We start from the raw sequence: 17346 nt of genomic DNA, 5'->3' as shown, positions 1-17346 counted from the left end.
CCCCTCTTCACACCACAGGGCCATGACACCCACTACACCAGCAGGTTACAGCAGATCAGGGAGTCAGTCAGAGGACAACTCCTTCTAGCACTAGCTGAGGGGTCTGAATTCAAGCCATCAATCCTTGGGGGCAAGTGGCTTTACCTCTTGAGCCATCCCCTCCCACCTGCTTACAGGAAGGAAGTCCCAACTGCTGCTAGGTCAACGAGTCTCAATCCTTTCACTCAGTAGCTGTGGGACTTGAAACAAGCTGCTTCCTTTTCTGGGTCTGAATGCTCAACAAAATATGAGGATAGGGGCTAGAAAGATGGCTCAGCAGTTGAGAGCGCTTGGGGCTCTTCCAGAGGTCCTGGGTTCAATTCCTAGCACCCACGTGACAGCTCACAACTATCTGTAACTACAATTCCAGGGGATCCGAATCTGTATGACTTCATATATATATGCAGGCAAAACACCAACACATGGGAAATTAAAAAAAATTTAAAAATATGATGGTAGCATTAATCACTTTTCTAAGGCCCTTACCAGCGTGAAGTTTATGAAGACTGACTGAGCTCCGTGGTTTGTCCGGGACACTATACCCAGCTGGCACAGGTCACATGTTAAGACCAGCCCTCAGAGTTACATGTTACAGCTGAGAGAAAAACATATGCAGCACAATGACTATTTCCACTTCCTCTGAGCAGGTAGGCGAGGCATATCCTAGCTGCACACCGATCAATACTAGGTGACCAAAACTTGCCTGCAATGGAAACATAGCCCAGGCTTGCCCTCTAAGAGATCTGTGTACAAACACACACACACACACAAAATGGTGAGCAGTCACTATCCTTGGTTTTGGCAAACGGTGCAGTTGAAAAGAACCTTGGAGTCTCCCCAGATGAACCATCCTAAGTCCATGACTACAGTAAGAGCTGAGGCAAGCTCTCTCTCCTTCCCGAGCCTGCTCCTATCTGCAAACACAGACACTGGTGCTCCTGCAGTGTGCACGGTATAACTCAGAAGCTTTGACAGACTACTGCCAGAGTGGTAGGAAGGAAGCTCTGCTCTCTCGGATAAAAGGAGATTCCATGTCCACATGCAGGTCTACTGCTGAGCCTCTTGGAACCTGCATCCAATGCAGCCCTGAGCAGGGTGTGCACCAGTGTCCGGAGACTAAACGCTGGCCTGAGGACCTCTGGAGGCTGACTTCAATGTCTTCTCTCAAGGGGCATTTCTATGTCACTATTCTCCTCCTTACCAGGGAAACTTCCAAGGAGGTGGCGTCTGGGCCAGGTGCTGCTTGCTCCTTGTCCCGGGCAAGTCTATATTCACTAAAGGCAGAACTGTGATTCTCTCGTCTCTGATTTTTCCTCTGGAGAGTTTTCCCCACGTGTCGGCTCAGGAAAGCGATTAAACATCTTTAAGCTTAATGTTAAGGTAGCAATGCATGGGCACAGTCTCAAACGCCTAAGGGCTCCATGGCCTGGCCATAGGTTCCAATCTGGCTCCTTCAGCTATGGCAAATGACACAGACCATCAGGTTGCAAATACAGTTATCATAATATATTTATTTTAAGTGCCATCCATGCATATCAGTTCTGGCAGCGACAATCCTAATGACACTTGGGATATTTCTTTACAGCACTAAACGGTTACAAAGAATGGGTGCCACTCACCATCGGCAGAATATGAAATCGTGCAATAGGAAAACTGTAGAAACATTAAAACACTGACTGTCCAACAGCAGCACAGAGAGCAGGTTGTTTCTGCACAAAAGCCAATGCATGTCACCACATATATACAATATAGGTATGTACACATCACCCTCTTGATGAACATATCAAAATACTCTATTCCATTTGAAATTATCCCAAGATCGATTCCCTCCCACTTCAAAGGACATTTGAGAAACATGTATTAAATATTTACATAAACACACAAGAATACATTTACATTTCAAACACTGCCACAAATGCCAGTCGGACTCTTCTCCTGGACAGAGCACCCCATCTGTTTATGTACGTTTATTAGTCTTTACCCCAAAGTCTCCAGTCAATTTAAGCCCAAGGGAACTTGTTCTGTATCATCAATTACCAAGAGAAATGGCCACTAGAGGGACTCTGCACCCACCAGGTAGCCCAGCCTGGCCACAGCCCACTGGGGCCTGCTCTGAGTCCTTGGGAACAGGGATACAGAAGAGTGATGAGTCTGGTCTCAAGTGCCATTATTGGTTAGTTCAAATATTAATAAATATGTCAATCACTGCAAATCAGTAAATAATTGCCAAATGGGAAATGAGCTTCACATAATTTGTATAATCACGATCACTGGTCCTATCCAAGCATTCTGTTTCAGAGACTGCAGTACTCCAACACCCAATTATTTAAAGTGCACACTGCTAGTAGCAATCCTAGTCATGGAGCAGAGCTGTTTTGGTGTAGAGGAAACAAGAGACTTGGGTAAACTACTGGGAACTCCATCTTCCCATGCTTTCCTCTGCAGGTGGCCATCTCATCTCACCTGGTCCTTCTGAGAGGAACTGTTGGCTGCTGTTTCAAAATCCTCTGGTGTTCACTAATATGAGGGGCTGGACCTGAGCTTCCTTTTCATGCCAAGTGGGACCCAAACAACAGAGATGCATAAAACTTCTTTCTTCCCAGCCCTCCATGGCTTCCCAGTGATTCGTTCAAGGCAACACTCCATTAGATAAACAGATCGATCGATCTCTCGATCTCTCTCTCTCTCTCTCTCTCTCTCTCTCTCTCTCACACACACACACACACACACACACACACACACACACAATCTTTGTTCAAGTAGAGATCACTGAACCACAGACTTGCTGAGGCTTAGTTAACATGATTTAGCATTGCTAAGCCCAGAGACAACGACAAGCAACTGGTGAGCAGTTATTTCTCCTTGATGTGACAGAATCTATTTCCTCATTAAAACAGATTTCTCTCCTGTAAAGAACCAATTAAAAGTCTATTCACTGTGGGGGAGAGAATCTCCTATTTTCATTATAAAATCAACACATCAACCCATGCAAACTGTGATATACAACGAGACAAAGCAACTGATAAAAGCTCCAAGGTATTTGTCAGGCACACACAGACCCAACAACAAATCACACAGTCTGCATTCAAGACTGAAGCAGGCAGTTCCTTCCAGCATTACCTAAGACAGTGAGTGAGGACACTGCTGTATAAACCCTGCCTCTATGTCCTGTTGCCTAAACAGACTCGGATTCAAGTCCAGGAAATTCCTATGTAGCTATTAAGTCTCCATCAGCAGGAAGGCTAAGTAAGACAGGAAGCGTACTCACCTGGTAAAAGGAGTGATGATAACGAGAATGACAAATGTTTCTGATTGTCTTTGTCTGTAAACTTTTATCCAGAAAAAAAAAACCACCATGCTTCCACACAAATTTCTCCCTAGTGAACCCAAAAGAGCTGTGCATTCACAGAAAGTAGCAATAAATATTAAAATAACACTTTTGAATAATAAATACTTAAATGAATATGGAGACAATGATTTGTTTGAAAAGCCAAGCAATACCTAGCTTCAATCAGTTCACACATCTCAGAGCTGTCAGAATGCAGCTGAGGAAACACGCTGGCGAGGAACACACGCTCTACAACTCCCTGTGGACAAGCCTGCTCAGGAACAATAGACCCTCTGCACCGCGGAGAGCACCAACTCCAGACTCCTTGACTGAACTCGCTAGAATTCACGATTACTCCTATTTTTGAAGATTAAAAAGGAAACTGGGCTTTGGAAAGACCGATTTCCTTTCAGCTCCCTACATCATCTGAAAGCATCCTGCAGAAATGGCCTAACAAGGAATAAAAACTGACAGTAACTTTCTTGTCAAGACACAATAATCCAATTAGAAAAAACTTGAAGCCTTTCAGTAATATTTGTACACATATTTACACATATGTATCTATAAACTGCTTGCAGCAAAATAGGCTCTGTCTGAAAAAAATCAGTCTGGCACTTGTGGTTAACATCAAACTGACACGAATATGCAAAAAGCTGTCCAAATCACAACAGTTAGGAGCTACAGAGGGCACTGGCGGGAGACAAACATGTAGTTCTTGCTTGGGTCAGGTAAAAGCAGTAAGTTACCCAGCTAGAATCTCTGATTGTCTTCAAAAGTAATTTAGATAGCACTGGTAACATCGCTTTGTTTTCTCATCTGGACTCTGATCCTTCCTTTCACTGCACAGAAAGGATGCTGGAGTCGCCTGTCTTGCAGAAACAAGCCTACACTATTGAATCCCAATCAAAGTCATCCTGGATATCATCTGGAGGCAAAGAGCGCCGCATCTGGAAGGCTTGGGAAGGCATCATGTGCTGCTGGTTCATGGCTCCGTGATGGCCTAGAAAGAAGAAGTCAGTGTCAGCAGGGACCTGGGTAGGGAAGTCAGGAAGAGAACAACTAGCCCCTAGAGCATGCCGTATGTGCTAGGGCATGCCTGGAACAGCGACACTACCTAGAATCCATCGAAAGCCTTCAACAAAACTGGAGGAACAAAGTTGTTCTTCCAGTTCTTATTTTCTAGTAAGGAGAATAGGGTTAAAGAAATTGAACAAAACTCCAGGTATACATACATATATTCTCAACACTCAGAGGAGACAGAGGCAGAAGGATCATGGACTCAAGACCAGTCCGGGATACACAGACTGAATCCAAACACACAGATTTAAACCCAGTTCATCTGAATCTAAAAACAACAGTCTTCTGTTTTATTAGCCTGCAGTAAGGAAGGCATGAGAAAAATGCTGACCGTCATTTAATAAGTCCTTTCTTTCTAGTGTGTTTCAATAACATCAATCAATATTATCAGAGGGGGCTGGAGAGATGACTCCACTGTTAGAACTGGAGCACTGGCTGTCCTTTCAGAAGACCCAGCTTCTATTCCCAGCACCCACATGATGGCTTACAACTCCAAGTCCACTAGATCTGACACACTCTTCTGACCTCCTTGGGCAACAGACACACTCAAAGTGGCACACAGGCAAAACACTCATACGCCTAAATTTTATTTTAATTAATAAAAAGTCATTGGTGTACCACTGAAGTTAAACTGGGACATAAGAAAAATTTACTAACACTGGTCCTTTCTATTATCTTAACAGTGGTCCTTTCTATTATTAGAACTTAATCAAATCCTTTGAAATGCTGTAAAATTCATACTGGAATATTATTGTTGTTTGTACTCTTAAAAACAAAATTTAAAACTACCTGTCAATTATTTTTCTCGTGAATCTTTTAACATACAATTACAAAATGCTAAGACTTTCAGTGTATCACATTATGGAAATGCCAATGTGTCTTTATTTAACAAAAGGATAAATCCCTCACTGCATGTCAGGCACTAATTTGATGCCAAAGCAGGAGAATGGCAATCAAGCTTTTGGCTTGAGCTCTAGCCACAGTATTGAGGTACCTATGTTTTTCTGTGTGTGCACGTGCATACACCATGTATGCGTGTAACAGCAGATGCACTGTTACCCTCATCCAGAAAACATCACTGAGTACAGCCCCTTCTTTTCCCACTGCTTGGCATACACAACTCTATCCAGGTCTCATACACCCTCATTGGCAAAGACTGCTTACTGTCTTATATCAGAGAGGTAAAGTGAATGGCAGTGTCAGGACCTGAGTCTCAGTACAACTGCTCATCAGCCTGGAAGTTCTTGGCAGCTTTTCTCTGGACCGCAGTTCCTCATCTAGGTTCCTTCCAGTTTTAACAGCATGCCCTAGTCTCCTGACTACTTGCAACTTATAACACCTTCTGCCTGGGTACTATAGTTGGATTATTTCTTTGGAATCAATGGAAAAGAATCCACAGAAGCAGCTAGTCGAAGCAGGCCTCTGAAAGCTGCATCAAGTTCTATCAAAGCAAAAAAACCCTTCAAGATACTCTGCACCTCAGGCCGTAAAAAGAGCTCATGCCTTCTCAGAGTAGCCTCATTTTCTACAAGGCAGCTCTAGCTTGTCAGTGTTAAACTCTAGGTCCCAAATGTAGTACACAGACACTACCTGCCATCGTAGCTCCTGGAGTGCTGAGCGCCTGTGGGATATGAGGATAACCAGGGGGTGGCATCACCGAGGGAGGGAGATTTTGCCTGGAATCTATGTATAAATTTCCTAATCAAATTAAAAAACAGAAGAAGAGAAAACATGTTACCACTGTCAGCAAAACAAAGCAAGCATAAGAATCTTGATGGTTAAGCCTATGAAGTCAAGTAGGTAAGGCAATCAGAGTGAGGAGGGAAATGCCTTCTGAAATGCAGTTGGTCGGTGAAATGGTACCTTGCTAGGCATTGAGCACACTGGTATAAGCTCATAGGCAAGGACATCTATAATTGTCACTTCATTATTATATCCATGTTCAAAATTATATCCATGTTCATGACTTCACTTGAACCTCCCATTACCCACACACACAGCCAGACAGGAATCACTCACTTCTTTCTACAGTGGGTCAAAGGAAGCTCAAAATTTTAAGCAGGCTCCCCCAGGGGACAAATCTTGTAGATCCAGGACTTAAAATCAAGGTGTCTTGGCTCAAAAACTCCTTTTACTGCTGCCCACTTCTCTACTGCCCTGGATATTCCCCTTGACTGTTTGAGCGGGCATAGGCTGATTAACTGAGAGGCCAAGACACAAAGCAACAGTAAAGACCTGTGTTAGGGCACAGCTAAGCCAAGCAAAGGTGACTTTAAATTGTAAATTTAAACAAGTTTGCAGATGAAAAGCACAGACCTCATTTCAATGGAATTTCAGGGGACTCAAGATATTTTCACTGACAAGAGCCACCAAGTTAGGGTTGGGGTTAACACCTCAAAAGGGTCAAGTACGAAGGAAACAGCATCATGACGACACCCCCCCCCCCCATAATCTAGGGAGAAAGGCCATAAACTAGCTCGCATCCTACTACCTGGAATCTTGAGAAGGTCATGTCATAGGGACGCTAGTGTCTCACATAACTTACACTTGAACTCAACCAATGCAATGAGACTATAGAGCAACTACTACTATGGTCCCTAAGAAGGAAATAAAAGCACAAATTTTCAGTAACTGCAGGAAAGCCAAACTTGTACCCAGGCTTGAGATGTCCTCAGAGATGACCTAGTCCAACATCCCCTCTATTGCATACATGGGGAAACAGGAGTAGAGAAGAAGTTTGCCAGAGGCAGGAGCAGACTCTAAGTCTGAGCCCCAGGTCATTACTGCCAAAATAATTTGCTGAGATCCTGTCGCATTCCTAACACTTTCACAGGGAAAAATAAAACAAACAAACAAACAAAAAGCCATAATTTTTCATTTTTCTATGCCCTCATTACAGAACCTCACAATGATAACCTGACATTGTGTGTATTCTTTTTTTTTTCATTGTGTGTATTCTTCAAAAGAACCTTCAACTTTTAATTTTAACATCCTCAGAAGGTTTAACTTTTTGGTTTTTGCTGCAAGTCTACACAAATTTAAAGTGAAATAATTTCATAACTATGTTTTAAGAAAACACAAGCATCTTTTACAGACTTGTTTAATAACAATGAAAAGTTATAAATGACAAAGGACAGCAGCACATAACTCACACAATCACCAAAGATAGCCTGTCACCTCAAAATTTGAAAAACACACTTAAACCATTTGCCATCACTCATTTCTGACAAATAACACAACGTAAATGGGTCAACATCACCCTGAGTGACACGTCACACACCTGTTGCCTAAGACAGTGAATTTATGTATGTGCACATAGGACCATACCTGCCCCAATGTGTTGGGAAGGCTTTGCTGGGTGCATGGCACCATGACAGACGTTCTGTTGAACATTGCTCTGTGAGTGGATAAGGCCAGTCTGTGTGAAGAACTGATTAAGAGAGGAACAGAGATCAGCAAACTGAACCTGATCTAATGACCAGTTCTTGAGATCCGCCTGCCTCATACTCTCCATCAGACCTACAAGGAAAGATGGGGATACAGTGAGCACAACTCTAACACTGCAGGAACACCAATACAAGTCTTCTCAATCCCCAGTCTCCATCACTCAGGTCCTCTGATGTGGCAGTTGCTTGTGCAATGAAAAGTGACATTTTATGATACTTAGGATTACCCAAGGGGCTCACAGTCCTAGGTTTGAAACACTCAGACCTGGATTCAATCCCCAAAACCTGCATTTTAAAAAAGGGGCCAGATTTGGTGGTATACTTGTAATCATGGTGCTTGCTCCCAAAGACAGGTCCTTGGAACTCACTGGCCAGTCAGTCTAGCCTACTTAGTAAGCTCCAGGCCTGTGAGAAACCCTGTCCCAAAAAGGGGGTAGAGCTGTATGAGGGCCTGAGTTTGGATTCCCCAGAACCTGACTAAAAGTGAGTACTGGCACATGCCTATGAAAACAAAACAAAACATGATGGTCACAACACACGAGGAAAACCACTCTAGGTAAAGCAGTAAGCTTCAGGTTCAACGAGAAACCCTGTCGTCCCCCCGCCCCCCAAAAAAGGTGGAGAAAAGTTAGCAACGCCTGGCCTGCATGTGTGCAAGCATACCCACACATACCATACATACACACAAATTAGGCCAAAGAGATGGGATAAGTTTTTAAACATTGTGAAAATGTTTCTCTGTCCAAGGTGCTTTCTGATAGGTTTAATAAAAAGCTGAATGTCCAATAGCTAGCCAGTAGGGAATAGGCAGCAATTCCAGGGAAAGGGGGGAACTCGAGAAGAAACTGAGGCGCATGGATACAGTATGGAAAAGAAGTAATGAGCTACGTGGCAAAAACATAGATTAATATAAACAGGTTAATTGAAATTACATGAGCTAGTTGGAAACATACCTAAGCTAAAGTCAAGCATTCATAGCTAATAAAAAGCCTCTGTGTTATTATTTGGGGGGCTGGAGGTCTAAATAAAGTCCAATGAGAAAGCTTGCTACAATGGCTCAGCTGATAAAAGTGCTTGTTATTTCTACTTGTTAGGAGTCTATGGTAGAAGAACAGAATTGATTCCCAAGAATCATCCTCTGATATGTACTTGTGCATATGTATACATGTGTGTGTTGGCACTCCTTATACACATACTAGACACATACAATAAGACATGGGGGGATAAAAGTAAAAGGTGAACCGCACTTGTGATTGTCCCATGGCCTCAAAAAGAAAACTGATTCTTTCAAACATGGCTAATATTCCTGCAGAACTTTTATATGTAATGTTTTCCTACATCAACTGGCTAATTTATTAGAAGTTTTTTATAAATAATGTCCGTTAACACAACCACTGCCAATGTGTTCTCTCTTCCTCCCCCTCCCCCCATCTCATTTGCTATGCTATGTAGTCTATAGCAGGCTTCACTTTTAGCAATTCTCCTACCTCTGCTCACCAAATGCTGGAAGAGCAGACATACCAACAACATACCTGGTAGGAGATGTTGATTTCAACAACAAAGATACATGGTATTTGGTTCTGTGTGAAAGAACCCAACCCTTACCTTGGAACTGGGAAAGGTCTACATCTGACCAGTTAACACTGCTGGCAATTCGACAGCTTTCCTTCAGCATGTCAAGTGTTGCATACCAATCACTTGAAACACCTACAAAGTAATGGTGACAATACTGTTAACACTGGGATAGTGACTGCTGGAAGAATACATACAGAAGACAGTGAGTGGCCTTATTTCTGACACTGGCTGATCCTGTCTAGTCTTCGATGGTAGCGCACGCCTTTAATCCCAGCACTCGGGAGGCAGAGACAGGCGGATCTCTGTGAGTTCGAGACCAGCCTGGTCTACAGGCTCCAAAGCCACAGAGAAACCCTGTCTTGAAAAACCAAAAAAAAAAAAAAAAAGAAAAGAAAGAGATGTTTACCAATTGTATCAGGCTTTGAATCAACTTCCTCCAGAGTTCCACGTCTCTCCATTTTTCAAGTAAAATAAAGAGAACACCGACAGGTAGTGTAAGATCCTGGCAATGAACTTAAGGTTTTAATACTGGTCTTCTAATCTCTAGTCTGACAGTCTGCAAATAGCCTTATCACCTTAAAAACAAAACTTGGTGCTGGCCCTTTTCATCTGTATAGTATAAATAATGACCAGGAAGGGAAACTCTCATGCAAATGAGTGTTCTTGCCTCTTTCAAATTTCATTTTCTTACTTTGTAGTTGACCTTAGAAGACACATTGTTGTTGGGGATAATGATCATGGAAGAGCATTTGCCTAGTGTATGGTGAGGCCATAGATTCAATCTCCTACACTACCAAAAAGTTATTCTCTTCATAAGTTATAATGGACAGTTTCGATTTAGAAGCAACATAGTATAAGCAAATGCTCCAACCTATGGGAGTGAATAGGACTATACAGTGAAAGGGGCTGCTAACAAGCTTAGGCAACCTCAGGAACCAGGAAGTCCTCAACACAGTCTTCCAGAAGTGAGTAAATGCTACCCACTAAATCAGCATTGATGGCTTTAGTCCTTTTTGACTATCTGGTGTTATGGGTGTCCAAGTCACCCACTAGCAGTGCCATCTTATGCAAATGGCTTCAGTTCTTTTGAGTTGCGCTTTGCCTATCTATAGACTTTGTTAAGTTATACTTGATTTGGAAGAATAATAATGTATCTGGGTTGTCTAGTACACAGTGAGTACCCAAGTAGCTTCCGTTCCTGCTCTCATCCTTCCATTCCTCTCTATTAAAGAAAATTTGTTTAGCCCCACCTCATACATAATTCACTGGAATGCATCAGAGCCACTGAGATTACTTCTACCTCCCAAGGGGTGACTTCTCTCTGTCAGGTGCCACTGGCAAAGAAGTCTGATGAGAGTGCCAACTGTCGATTCTAACTGGGCTTTTTCTCTCTAGCGCCACAGACTTATATTCCTGAAACCGCCCGATCTGTCATTAACCATTCTCTGAGACATACGAATAACAAGCTTAAGGTTTTGAAGACTATATAAATATTTACAAGGCATACAATTTCATTTTCCTTGTCCCTAAAAGAGCTTTAATTCTACAATACAATTTTCTCATGGCATTTATCTAAAAATAACTGCAAAATATCTAAGAAATATTTCATTAAGACAGAAAATGTTCAATTATAGAGTCTACTTAGAATTATTTTTTTTAAATATTTATTTATTTATTATGTATACAATATTCTGTCTGCGTGTATATCTGCAGGCCAGAAGAGGGCACCAAACCTCATTACAGATGGTTGTGAGCCATCATGTGGTTGCTGGGAATTGAACTCAGGACCCTTGGAAGAGCAGGCAATGCTCCCAACCACTGAGCCATCTCTCCAGCCTACTCTACTTAGAATTATTAACTTGGAAAATAAAACCAACCATTAAAGTCAAACAAAAAATTTAAAAAGCTATTTGTTCAATAGACTCTTTTTTGTTTGTTTGTTTGTTTTTGTTTTTTTGAGACAGGTTTCTCTGTAGCTTTGGGGACTGTCCTGCAACTAGCTCTTGTAGACCAGGCTGGCCTCAAACTCACAGAGATCCGCCTGGCTCTGCCTCCCAAGTGCTGGGATTAAAGGCGCGCGCCACCACCGCCCGGCTGTTCAATAGATTCTTAAAATACTCATTTTAAAATATTCATTTCGATTTTTTGTTTGTTTTAGTAAAATAGAAGGTAAACATAGGTTTGAGACTAGCTCAGACCGCCTGTTGAGAAACTCCTAAAAAAATAAAAACAAGCAATTTATTCTAAATCATAAGAGCTGTAAAATAAAGATTCAAATAGAGGTCTTTATGGCATAACTTGTGATGCTTCTTATACACTTACATAGACTCACAGGGGTGCAAATAGATCACACATTCCAGTCATTCAAATCTCACTAAAAGCAGTGGCAGGGGCAACACAAGAATATAAGCAAAACTTGTAAGGCTGAGTTTGCCTATGCTGATTGATGCATTTTAATTAAGGAAATCTATATGTCACCCATGGGTTGAATAAGATGAAATGAATACACACACACACACACACACACACACACACACACACACACACACATATATATATATAGTTTACTACTGTAGTAAAGAAAGAGGAAAGGGAACAAGTAAAAAAGGTTTCAGTAGTAAGTTCTGCACGAGGCCCAAATAACAAAGGACAGGTCTAATTCAGTTATTCAAACAAAAGCAAAAGAAACTTACCAGAATTACAGGATACCTGTTGTGGGGGTGGGGGTGGCTGATGTGCTAATGTCTGATGCTGATGGTTTGGATGATGCTGTATGTGCTGATGTGGAGAGGGGTGCTGGGAATGAGGCGGCTGGAGCTGGCTGTGTTGTTGTGGGTGTGATGCTGGGTGCTGGGGACGCTGTGGGTGTTGTGGTAAACCATGCGGTCGATGGGGTGTGTGTGGAGAGGGCTGTGTGTGCATTTGGGGGTGGGACAGTGAGACCTGTGCAACTGAATTACTGCCTGTGGCATTGAGGCCACTGTGACTGTTGGGCAGGCTGCTTTGGTTACTGTGTGGGTGAGAGCTCACTGTACTGCTAGGAGAGTGCTGATAGGAACATGAAGTGTGGGGCTGCTGGGAAGATTCGGAAGGGATGCTCATCAAACCTAAAACAGAGTAAGAGCATTCACGGTTAAATTTCCTTCTATCTTATGACACTTGCAGTAGAATTATTTACAAAGCAAGGCATTCATATGTAAGAAAGCAATACATGAACACACATGCATTCATGTACACACATACACAATTTTTTAAAACTGCCATAAACAAACCCACAAACATGGTGATAAACTCCAGGGGCTTCTCAGTGCTAATGCTAGTCAGAATGAAAAGAAAACCCATGTATTCTTGTGGTGTAACCACTACCACTCCAACATCCCACATGCCACAGATGTGGTGTAAGAATTCTTCAGCACAGTGCTCTAGGACACCTTCGTAATCAAGTCAACTATGCATACAAGTTGAAATGAATGTGTCATTCCTTTGCCACAACATAAATATACACAGAAATCAATAAGCCACAAGAAGCGTAATAAATCTTACCCAAACCTCATTGTAACTGTTCTAAAATTAAGCAAGTCTAACACCTAGTCTGTGTTAAATTAAAACATCTATATTACCAAAAAGAAGCTCACCTTGTTGACTGAGTGACTGCTCAAAAACTGACTTATAAAGACTCCGAAATGAGGCACTGAGATCTTCAAAATTGTATTCTGTGAAAAGCAGTTGTTTATCTCGTTCTGGAAGATTATACTGTGGCTGCTGCTGAGGCGTTAATGATTGAGAGACTGGTTCTGGATGATTAGTGACCTAATAAAAGACAACAATGAATATAATGGCTTGACATTAGTGTCAACCTGAAATTCAGTCAATCACCTCAGCCTATGGCTTTCCCATCTTTTAACCAGGCACACCTTTGAAGGGTCATAGGAAAATCACTGGCACGAATCTTGAGGAACCACAGAAATCCAATCCAGCTTCCACTTGCACAAGCAAGACAGTAAGTTCAAAGAAATTCAGTGACTTTTGTCATTGAAATGCAAGTGAGAGACAAGCTGAAACTGGAATTCTCCCTGTCTCTCTGCATCGTGATTTCCACAGACTGCACTATACTATAAAGCTACCAAATCCTGCTTCCATCTCTCTGTATCATCTTCATGTAAGTTCAAATACCATCAACAGACATAGGACACTGACCAAAACAGCATACATCGATTTTAGAAGGAACTGAAGGGAACATGAATGGAAGAGATAAACAATACAGAAGACTGGAGGGCCTGTCCAGCACGTGCAATACCCCGACAGCAATCCTAATACTAACTCTTGTCCCCCTAAAGAAACCCAAACAATGACTCCCAAATCTGCAAACCCAAAGGAGATCCTGAGTTATACAGGTAGCATAGATATACCACCAAGACCTCAAAAAATAAGAAGCATTGAGTGTATGTTAAGTTTAAAAGGCATATTTTTGTTCATTTATGCTTGGGTCAGTTAGCTGCCTGCATGCCATGTCATGTATGTAATCATGAGCCTCTTGAATCCTAGCAGGCCTAGGATAATATGGAGAATGCAGGGAAGCTCAGAGGTCATTTAGTCTGGTATATACAACTGTGAACAAGAATTAGCTCTGAAAACTGTACAACCTGAAATTAGATTTTTTTAAAAATAACTATATACCTTTTATTTTTATTTTTTTGCTAGAGATGAAACCCAAGGTTCTACATATGCTAGGCAAATGCTCTGCCAATGAGTTACATCTACAGCCCTTCATCAACTGTATTTTTGAAGGATTCTACCAAAAAGTGAAAAACTACCATTTGTTTAGTGTTCTGCAATTTAAGTTCTGTATATTTACTAAAAATTTAGTTATTCAAAATGATGCTCATATGGCATTTGCAATAATAAGGAAAATATTAATTTTCTTTTTTTCTTTGGTTTTTCTAATTCTAGTTCCAAAAGATCTAAAGACCTCCACATGCATAGCCACAGACACATATAATACAAAATATCCATACACATAAGATAAAAATAAATAAGCCTCTTTAAATTTTAATTTATTTTTATGAAGAGGAATGACTCCATCAGCTGCATCCTGGTAACCTTACACATGACCACACAAATTATAAAGGAAAAGTCCAAGCACAGAATTTTAATGTCATACTCTGATAATTCCCAAACATGACAAGAAGTGGTTCTGCGAAGGGTGCCTTATCTTGTGAGTTAACCATGGGGCAGCTTCTCATTGGTCTCCCTGGCTCAGTGAGGGACAGGTTTGTCTTGACTCCCAAAATGGCTATTACTGCAAGATATAAAACTATTCAACTGCCATATAAAATCCATTGCTCCACTAGAGAACCCATTATTCATGCTGTCTGCACATGGATAGGGACAGTCTGGTTTGATATTGCCATGTGAGATGTAGGAACTGACATCATTCTGATGTGCTTACACTGCACAGTATTACTTACCTATAATTATACACTTTTAAGTTTTATGCAGATTTTTTTGTTTTGTTTTAATCAGACAAGGTTTCTGTGTGTAGTCCTGGCTATCCTAAAACTCACTCTGTAGACCGGGCTGTCTAAAATTCACAGAGATCTGTCTGTCTCTGCCTCCCAAGTACTGGGATTAAAAGTGTGCATCACCACCGCCTAGTCCTTTATGTAGATTCTTAAACTAATCTATGTAAGAAATAAAACTGCTTAATCACATATAAATTATCTTCTAAGGCTACAGACTTGTACCACAGAGCACTGTCCACTGTTGCTAAGAAATATCTGACTGACACTTCGTTGGATTTTTGCTGTTGTTTTTGGTTTTTCAAGGCAGGGTTTCTCCGTGTGGTCCTGGCTGTCCTGGAACTCACACTGTAACCCAGGCTGGCCTCAGACCCAAGAGATCCATCTGCTTCTGCTGGTATTAAAGGTATATGCCGCCACCACCACCTGGCAACACTTTGTTGTTAAATGAAAGCAGCAGTCTGTAATGCCTAGTTGAACAGTCTGATACTCACACAACAGGTGTGACATGCTAGTTCTTTTGTCCTCTAGTCTGAGGAATGTTGTTGCCCCTCCCCTCCCCCAACCTCCTTTCTCATAGACAAGGTCTCAGGTATCCCAGCCTGAATCTGAGCTCATTATATACCTGAGACTGGCATTTTAGCTTCTGATCCTCCTTCCTCCACATCCCAAGTACTGGGATTACAGACCAGTACTACCTGCCCAAATTTAAGGCTTCATGCATGCTAGACGATCACTCTATCAACGGAACTACAGTCTCAGATCCAATAAATGTTTAATGCTTACTTTTATGTTATAATACTAAGCCCTAATCTTTGATTTCTTTGGTATCAAGACACTTAACACTTAAGCAACTAAAAATCATTAAATGTTTGCTTACTAACAATCTCTTCATTTCTTTAATCACCTAAGTACAGTAGGCTCTCCACATCTGTGGGTTCCATGTCTGTGGATTCAACCAAACAGATAAAAAATATTTTCGGGGAAATTCTTTTGTTGTGTACATTATAATAGGTATTTAAGTCATTGAAAGAGGATTTAAAATAAGTGAACTGTGTAGGCCACATGCAAGTACTACACCATTACGTATAAGGGACATGAACGTTGTGTTAGGTAGGTTTTTGTCAACTTGATACATCTGAGAAGAGGGAACCTCAATTGAAAAAGTGTCTCCATTAGACTGGCCGATGGGGCATTTTTAAAAAAAAAAAAAAAAACAAAGCAAAACAAAAACTACCTACTGTAGGCGGAAGGTCCTGGCCCACTGTCAGTAGTGTTACCTCTGGGCTGGTGCTCCTGGGTACTAAAAGAAAGCAAGCTGAGCAAGCCATGAGGAGTAAGTCACTAAGCAGCACTCCTCTGTAGCTGCTACTTCAGTTCCTACCTACTGGGTTTCTGCCTTGATTTCCTATAGTGGACTGTATGCTGTAAGAAAATAAACCCTCTCTTCCCCAATTTGCTTTTGGTCATGGTATAACAACAGAAACCTAACTAGCACAAGCATTCTTTGATTTTCATACCTACTGGTGAAGAAGAGAGGCTTTGTATCTTTGTCCTCTGTGCTTTTCCTATTACAACAATGAACAGCATGTTGTATAACTCTTGGGGCCTGTACTGTTTAACAGGAAGGACTGTAACCATATCTTCCAAAAAGAACGTCTGATAACCCAAAGGTAAACAAATGAGTACAAGAGTAAGAATATTTATACACAAGTCCCTCACACCCATGGCCATATTTTCCAGACTGAAATAAAAAAAAAAAAAATCAGACTGCTCTACTGGCTGAATTTATTAACTGAGTAGAGAGAAATACACATTTCATTCTTTTCTTTCACTTATTTTATTTATATGTATGTGCTGGTATGCATGCATGTGCCATGACACACATGCTGGAGGCCAGAGGATAACTTGAAGGTATCGGTTCTTTCCCTGCACCATGTGGATTCTGGGGATGGAATTCGCGGAGCTACCTCATTAGCCCACATCTTCATTTTTTTTTTTTAAGTTGGCATTTAATGTATGCTTGGTTGAATTTCTGTACTAAATGAATATCTAACAAAGAAACTAACTTCATCAGGACTTACCGGTGTATAACTATGCACACTTCCAACACTGTTCAAATTAACAGACGCCAAACTCTGGTCTGAGAGACTGTTGTTAAGGCTGCTGCGTGGACTATCACTGCCGTCCTGATCAGTGTTGTACAATGCTACCTGGAATGTAAAGAAGAGCAGCAACTGAATACACAGCTCCTACAGTGAAGAGGGCTATAAAGCAGCACTACAAAACCAAAACTGACCCTACAGCATAAAACAAAAAGCCAGTGGTCTTTCCTTCAGGGTCTGTGCCAATTCCAAGTTCA

At 41.5% G+C, this 17346-nt stretch overlaps 1 protein-coding gene across 1 annotated transcript; it reads right to left on the bottom strand.

The window, feature by feature from the left end:
• Positions 1-1530: 1530 nt before the first annotated feature.
• Positions 1531-17197, bottom strand: LOC121445808 (forkhead box protein J3-like; the record flags this gene model as incomplete). The annotated part of the gene is made up of 7 exons (XM_041647939.1): positions 1531-4367; positions 6035-6142; positions 7772-7963; positions 9496-9597; positions 12159-12572; positions 13101-13275; positions 17069-17197. Coding segments are annotated over 7 exons (1236 nt in total), but the record flags the coding sequence as incomplete, so codon positions are not given.
• Positions 17198-17346: the final 149 nt, after the last annotated feature.

Source organism: Microtus oregoni, unplaced genomic scaffold (assembly GCF_018167655.1).
Source record: "Microtus oregoni isolate MIOR12 unplaced genomic scaffold, Mior012 000887F_ref0000298, whole genome shotgun sequence".
Lineage (NCBI taxonomy): Eukaryota > Metazoa > Chordata > Mammalia > Rodentia > Cricetidae > Microtus > Microtus oregoni.
Note: the sequence above shows the minus strand (reverse complement) of the source record. Positions and strands in the feature narration are given on the sequence as shown.